Genomic DNA, 8,294 nt, shown 5'->3' on the forward strand with positions numbered 1-8,294 from the left:
TTATGCTATTTTTGAAATTATATATATATATATATATATGTATATATATTATAAAGATATCAAGATTTTTTTATTACACTGTAAGTACTATCCTATGATTGTGAGGTCCTACGTGACGTAGGATTTTCCAGCGTGAGGACAAACCCTAGACGTGGCGTTGGATGTGCCAGCGTATAAGGAGATTTTGTAATATGAGATGATAGGTCACAAGTGGCGTATGATTTTCCGGTGTGTTGACAGACCCCATATGTGGCTTTGGATGTTCTGGCGTATAGGGAGATTATGTAATATGAGATGACAGGTCACACGTGGCGTAGGATTTTCCGGCGTTGAGACAGACTCCCATACGTGGCATTGGATGTTCTGGCGTATGGGGAGATTATGTAATTGTTAGGTCCCACATGGCGTAGGATTTTCCGGCATGAGGACAGACCTCATACGTGACGTTGGATGTTCCAGCGTATAGGGAGATTATGTAATATGAGATGATAGGTCACAAGTGGCGTAGGATTTTCCGGCTTGTTGACAAACCACATACGTAGCGTTGGATGTTCCGGCGTATGGGGAGATTATGTAATATGCGATGATAGGTCACACGTGGCGTAGGATTTTCCGGCGTGTTGACAGACCCCATACGTGGCGTTGGATGTTCCAACGTATGAGGAGATTATGTGATTGTTAGGTCCCACGTGGCATAGGATTTTTCGGTGTGAGGACAGACCCCATATGTGGCGTTGGATGTTCCGGCGTATGGGGAGATTATGTAACATGAGATGATAGGTCACACGTGGCGTCGGATTTTCCAGCGTGATGACACCCCATATGTGACATTGGATGTTCCGGCATATGGGGAGATTATGTGATTGTCAGGTCTCACGTGGCGTAGGATTTTCCAGCGTTGAGACAGACCCCATACGTGGCGTTGGATGTTCCGGCGTATAGGAGATTATATAACATGTGATGATAGGTCACACGTGTCGTAGAATTTTCTGGCGTGTTGACAGACCCCATACGTGGCGTTGGATGTTCCAACGTATGAGGAGATTATGTGATTGTTAGGTTTCACGTGGCGTATGATTTTTCGGTATTGAGACAGACCCCATACGTGGCGTTGGATGTTCCGGCATATGAGGAGATTATGTAACATGAGATGATAGGTCACACGTGACGTAGGATTTTCCGGCGTGTTGACAGACCCCATACGTGGTGTTGGATGTTCCGGCATATGGGGAGATTATGTGATTATTAGGTCTCACATGGCGCAGGATTTTCCGGCTTTGAGACAGACCCCATACGTGGCGTTGGATGTTCCTGCATATAGGGAGATTATGTAACATGAGATGATAGGTCACACGTGGTGTAGGATTTTCTGGCGTGTTGACAGACCCCACGTGGCGTTGGATGTTCCGGCGTACGGGGAGATTATTATATTGGGAAAGTAATAAATTGTAGAATCTGTTGTTTTGTATTACTGTTATTGATTGTATGTTATTGGACCCGAGATTTCTGCTGAAAGAACTACGTGTGGCTTGATCCCTTAGTAAGGGTACGTAGGCAGTCTAGGGTAGTGCCTAGGTGCAGCCGTAGACTAAACTCTATTTATGTTGTTTTATTGAGATTAGTTCGGACCTTGTCGTTAGTCTTGAAATTTGGGGTGAAAACGAGATGTGATTGTGTTAGGAGGTTAAAGCCTCGTATGTTGGATATTTGGGAAGTTATTTTATATTGATTATGAGTGTGTTGGTGGTTTCGCTTCGGATTATTTGAAGGCCGGAGGCCGTCTATGTGAATTGCATGTTGTTATATTGTGCGTGCTGCCTGTTAAGATATTAAAATGTGAATTTTGTGCATGTTGAACTTTGGGGAATGTTCAATTTACAAGGGAGACTCTGCTGAAATTTCGATAGAAAGTCTCGTGCCCTTATTTCTTTTTGGAAAAAAGAGGATATAGTTTCAGAAGTGGGCCCGACATCGGGGTGATGTCAGGAATTTCCACGAGGATTCGTCTCGAGTTCTGAGGAATTCGGGACGGGTCCTATCAATTGGCTAATGAGATATTTAGATTTAGCATGTATATCGGGAGTATTGTACTTTAGATTTCCCATGAGTGGTATGTGGGGGTCACTGGTAACTTAGCATAGATGATTCATCATAGATTACCTCACTTGGCCCATTATCCCGACTTGACTAGAGTAATGGCAAGGTTGATGGGGTCTTGCATCGAACTCATCTACCCAAGAGTCATAAGAATCACTATCACATTCTTCAGCAATGGGCGATCGGTCAGTTCTTAAATGTAGACTGGTTGTTTCATCACAGAGATTATTTTCTTCATCTTCAGCAATAAGTGACTGATCTTTTCTAAAGTGTTGACCGATCATTTCATCACTGAGAGCAATATATTCACCTTTAGACCTTAGCGACCAAGCCCCTTCTGCAGCGCTACCGATCATTTGCTTCCCAAGAGAAACATCTTTATATACAGCATTTTGGCCATTAACTCCAAGATCTTCCAATCCAAAACTCTCCAATTCACTTCCCCTATCCTCCTCAATTAGAGAAGATGGAAAAACATAATATGATACTTCTTCATGAAAGGTTACGTACGTCTAAAGTAACATGCACCTTCTGAGTAGGAGGATGATAACACTTATAACCCTTCTGAGTAGAAGCTTAGCTAATAAAGACACAGCGCAGGGCACAAGGATCAAGTTTACTCCGTTGATAAGAGTAGACATAAACATAGGCAACACACCCAAAAACTTTAAGGGGCAACTTGGAGACGGAGACATGGGAAACATGGTCATCAAACACATCATGCAGAGTCCTAAAATCAAAAACCCGGCTAGTAGTACGATTAATTAAAGAAGCAGCTAACAGAACATCATGCCCCCAAAGATGATAGAGAACAGACACATCTAATATGAGTTAGCGGGCAATTTCAAGCAATTGTTTGTTCTTCCTTTTAGACACACCATTTTGTTGAGGGGTAAAAGAGGTTGTCGTTTGGTGAATAATACCTTGAGCATGGAAGAAACACGTCGAAGTATTATTCACATATTCTCATATGTTATCAATCTTGAATACTTTGACCAAAGCCTGAAATTGAGTAGACACCATATTAAAAAACTCTGGAAGGATGGAAGCAACATCATGTTTATTTTTCAGCAAGAAAACCTAAGTAAGTCGAGTACAATCATCAATAAACATGACGAAATAATGCGAGCTGGACCCTACACATCAGAATGCATTAAATCAAAAGGTTTTGCAACTTTACTGTTACTTAAAAGAAACACAGTGCGATGACCCTTGGCTAAAATACATGTCTCACACTTAAAACTGGATTCATCACAAGAGCGGAATAAAGATCGAAATAGACGCTTAAGGTAGCCAAACAACGGATGTCCGAAGCGACGATGCCATAACCAAATTTGTTGTTTGTCTTTGACACTGCAACTTTAAACAGTATTAACAACACGATCACGAATTGGTGCTGCTGGTAATGTCAAATAATATAACCTCATATCCGTTTAACATGCACAATCGTCTCGTGAGTCTTAAGATCCTAAAAAAATAGCAATGTGTTGGATAGAAAGTAACAGAAGCATTAAGTTTATCAAGTAATTGATCAACAGATAACAAGTTACAATAGATATTAGGAACTAGTAACGAACGAGACAATGACATAGTAGGAGTGAGAGAGATTGTGCCCTAGCCAATAATTGGAAAGGGCAAGCCATTAGCACTAGTTATGTATAGGTCATGGGTGTTACTAGACAACTCATTAAAAAATTTAGCATCATAAGTCATATGATCAGTAGCACCAATGCCAATTATTCAAGTATTAGAGCCAATACCTGGAATATAGTCAAAAACACACAAATTTGCAGAAGCAAGCAACAGACCAACAATGGAGTTATCACCCATGATTGCAGCAAAACTCAACATATCACAGCATAGTACACATCGGAACACAACAGATGCACAAATACGGCAGATGCACGAACACTGGAACGACACAAACACAGTATAGGCACGAACACTACAATACAACACACAAATCTAAGAGGGCACACATGACGCAGGTAGCAAAAAGAAAAAAATTGGGTTTGAACATGGGTAGGCACAACACACAGGTCACCAGAAAGTCGGCTCTGATGCCAAATCATACAATATGGGTTAGAATATTTATGATACATTTTCATTCTCCAAAATTAGGTATTTACAAGTGTGTAAATCATAGAGAGGTTATATAAGGAAACAAATAAACTCTTAATTACACAAATTTTTTACAAAAAGGAAATAAATAAAATTTTCATAAAATATGAAATAAATCTTCTAATCAAATTAAAATCCCACCAACAAAAAGATGCTCATGTTGGAGTTAAAAGTTTCTGTTGAGTATTGGTTTGTAAACTGCGGGGACTATAAGATATCTACAAAACTAGCGTTGGTGTGTGTCATTCTTACTCGACTTGATGTCCAAATTGACCTGTTTATTTGATAATTAAGTGGCTTATTAGAAATGGAGAATATTGTTTTATATCCTATGGGGTAAAGACAAAGCTAAAAAGAAAGCATTAGACGTTTTAACAAAAGTTCAAACCCCCCTTTGATGTTGCAACGCTTACTTGTTCCATTGAAGACCCTTCACTTCATCCGTTTCTTTCGTTCTTCCTACATTTGGTCACTTAAAGTTGAAGCCATGGTGAACTAGGACATCTTACCAAACTGAAATGGCTATATGTGAAATTTGCCAAAAGTGAGAAAGCCTGCCCCTTATTTCAATGGAAGACCATATAGGATCAAGCTAGCACACCCAAATTTCATTTTCATTAAAAGCAATCAAACTAGTTAAATTTATAGTGATTGCCGAACAAAAAAAGGTAAAACAATATGACATTGAGTTCTTCTTTTCTTTTTTTTTTTTTTTTTTTTAAGATAAAAACGATAGATTGTATTTATAATTCAAGCACAAAGGGCCGTCAGCCACATGAGCCAATACAAATAGAGATAACCACGTAAGGTTATTACAAATACAAAAGCGTAGTAATCACAAAGGGCACTTAAAACCATGGAAAGTTCATATGGTGGCCACATTAATAAGCCTTTGTTTTCATCAAATACTAATCAAATAATTACACCAAGGTTAAAACAAAAGTGAAGGAAATTATGTACCCAATAGGCTAATACTAGGAATTAACCTCATCTTCAGCTGTAAAGCTAAAAGCCATCACCTTACTTACCAACCAACCTCGTGAAATCTGCATCAAAACAATAATGTCAACGTGTTCCCATGTTTCCTAATTAATTGCTCCCAATTCTTGTTGCCGAAACAGAAACCTCAACTTTTTCTTCACCAAAAAGCATGTTGTCATAAGAAGTTGGATTATGATTGTTACCCGTCACCAAAAAACAAGTCCACAAAGCAAAAGCTTAATCATTGTTTAAATTATCAGATAGAGTCCAATTCCTGATTGAATTATGTCTCTCTTTTCATATGGACCCGTCAAAAGATTGACTTTGCTTTTCAATTCTTTTTTTGGTTTTTTGTTTTAAGTAAGTGTGGCAAGAAACTGGCATGAGAAAAGGAGAAAAGTATAATAAAATTAAAATAATTTGATTTCTAACTCAAATAAAGAATGAACTAAATACTGCTGATCACAACCAACATGCTGGTTGGTATTTATTGGGAGAAAATAATTAAATAACAATATGAAATGAATTAATTATTAGCACTAATTTCACCATAAGTTGGAGTTGCTGGCAGCTACAGCCTTTCCATGTGGTGATCTCATTTCACGGACCTTCCTTTCCCTGGACAGAATTTGCGCCACCCTACATACGTGCAGATTAATTAAGAAAATTAATTGTGATTAGTATTGTTTAATCAATATAACATATTTGTGATCATGCTAAAAAAACTCATATTAGATTGGTGAGTAATCAAATATACATACCTTATGAGAGCTACTTCATTTGTTTCCTGATGAGCAGGCTCATAGATACCGGTTTGCAAATTCACCCTCGAAACCGGTTTCTTCAACAATTCCTCTCCAACTTTTACAAGCTTATTCAAGTTTTCTTGCGTAGCAATATCCACTGAAGATACTGTTTTCTCCAATGTATCATCCTGCACCATATATATTTTCACTTCGACCCGTTAATTATTGATTTTTACTGTGAGTTTGGATCATTGATTATGGTATAGATTCATAGTATGGCAGTAAATATATCCCAAATACCTGAATTCGGAGGTAATTTTTCTCACAGTCAAGAGCTTGAAAAACAGTAGCAAGGTGGAAATCGACCATGTCATTACTTGCTTGAGTAAATACATCTATCAATGGAGAGGAACCCCCTTTCGTCAACCATCCCAAAAGACCCCATTTAGCTGCATCATCGGCATCATATTTCTCTTCAGATTTTGCTGAACCAGTACCCAACGATATCACTAAGAACCGACCATACTCAGTTGACCTTATAGCAAAGAAGTCAGAATTTCCCTGGTGGATTTCTTTTGTCACTTCGCTCATAGCAACCAAAGCCTGATAATAAAAAACAACAATATAATGAACGAGAGCTAAATAAGCTTTTGAAATTGCATGGTGTATTATAGATCAAGGTCATAATTTAATTATATATATATACCGGGTTGTTAGCAGCAACGCCACCATCAATGAGATCGAAATCTCTTGATTCACCAGTGGAAGTTTTGGTTTCAAAATGGTGCGCTGGAAGATAGGTTGGGGCTGCTGAAGTCCCAATGCATATATCCGACAGTAAAGCATTTATGCTAGTGTTCTTTTTCTCCTATAATCACCATCAAAACACAAAACCAACCATGTAACTATATTAGATTTAACAAAACAAACATATATATACACACATACACACATATATATATATTTAAAGATATGAAAACAAACCTCATAGCTAGAGAAGACCATTGGTTGTAGCCGCTTTATATCAAAAGTTGGGATTATAATGTTGGTTAACGTGTCACTTAATCTTATGTCTCCTAATATTTCCTTCATTATCTTATGTAAATACTTCCCATCATACTTTGGTCCTGACACAGCTTTTACCATGTCCATGGCCTCACCAATCAATGTATAGTTGCTGCACAAGCAAAATATATGTGATTGTTAGCCACTATATATGTATAATATTAAAAAAGAAAAAGGTGTTCAAGCTAAGATTAATTATACTAATAATTGATGTACATGTACAAGATTAATGACATTGAGTTGAAGTTAAGATTGATGTTAAATAGCTTGTTAGGTACCTGTCTTGAGGGAAGATCTTAGGACAATGTTCGAGATAAAAATCGTTAATGTCTTTAGCAGCAAATAAGGGTCGATTATTTTCATCTGGGGTAGTAAGCATGGCAGTCACAAGCCCACCAGTGCTAGTCCCTGCAATCACATCAAAGTAATCTACAAGCCTTGCTTCTTCACCATCCAGCTTCTGCATATGTGGCAAAGTTCAAGTGAAAATAAATTAGCAAGACAATTACTTTAAACATTATTAATTAAAGTTAAATTATTGGTTTTAATATATATATGCTTAATTACCTGAAGCTCGGATTCTAGGAATTTGAGTATAGTTCCGGGAATAATCCCTCTGATTCCACCTCCATCAATGCTCAGAACGGTGACGATGTTCCCGTAAGTGGGAGACTGAAGAAATGATCTTGCTCTCTCCATTTGAGATGAAAGAGAAGACACACCGAATGTGTTGTGCTTATTTATTATGAACTAATGAATAAAACTGCAGAGAGAATAAAGCTTGAACCCTAAAAGAAGGCTGATGATGATGGGATTAATTGAGTTTAGTAAACTTGAGCACCTAGCTATGCCTTATATAGAGATCTTTTCCCCTTCCAACTTTGACCCCAAATTTGTATGCATTCGCTATAACAAGTTTTAAGTTGGACCACTTCTGTCAGACTTCTCGAATAATAGTCACCACATATGGTGACACCAAAATTTATTCATCAAATACAAAGTCCCGTTGATTCAAATTTGGACCCATTTTAAACCTTATCAAGTAAAATATTATTTGTTTCGTGAATAAATTTGGTGACTCAAAGCATCATGAATTACTTAAACCTACCGTAATCTGTTGTTTAAGCAAATTGATAAACAGGAGCCAAGTCAATTTTGAGAAAAAATTGCCAATATTAGGTATACGCGGCTTTCTTAAACAACAAGAAATGATGTTGTCAAACAGTCATATGCCCTAGAAAACTTGGTTTAATTCCGAACACATTACTTGACTTTGAGTACAAG

The 8,294-nt window shown here is 37.8% G+C and overlaps 1 protein-coding gene across 1 annotated transcript; it reads right to left on the bottom strand.

The window, feature by feature from the left end:
* Window positions 1-5,601: 5,601 nt before the first annotated feature.
* Window positions 5,602-7,826, bottom strand: LOC148919596 (patatin-like protein 2). The gene is made up of 7 exons (XM_089045914.1): window positions 7,578-7,826; window positions 7,289-7,470; window positions 6,930-7,122; window positions 6,652-6,813; window positions 6,246-6,548; window positions 5,961-6,133; window positions 5,602-5,838 (listed from the first exon to the last, which is right to left on the bottom strand). The coding sequence occupies exons 1-7, from the start codon at window positions 7,707-7,709 to the stop codon at window positions 5,745-5,747; spliced, it is 1,239 nt and encodes a 412-aa protein (XP_088902040.1). The 5' UTR covers window positions 7,710-7,826; the 3' UTR covers window positions 5,602-5,744.
* Window positions 7,827-8,294: the final 468 nt, after the last annotated feature.

This window comes from Prunus mume, linkage group LG2 (assembly GCF_029339155.1).
Source record: "Prunus mume cultivar Tortuosa linkage group LG2, ASM2933915v1, whole genome shotgun sequence".
NCBI lineage: Eukaryota > Viridiplantae > Streptophyta > Magnoliopsida > Rosales > Rosaceae > Prunus > Prunus mume.

Coding starts and splice junctions, on each gene's coding strand:
- LOC148919596 (XM_089045914.1), bottom strand. CDS start 7,709: ATGGAGAGAGCAAGATCATTTCTTCAGTCTCCCACTTACGGGAACATC. Junction 6,814..6,929: donor TGGTCTTCTCTAGCTATGAG/GTTTGTTTTCAT, acceptor TGGTGATTATAG/GAGAAAAAGAACACTAGCAT. Junction 5,839..5,960: donor AATGAAGTAGCTCTCATAAG/GTATGTATATTT, acceptor GCACGTATGTAG/GGTGGCGCAAATTCTGTCCA.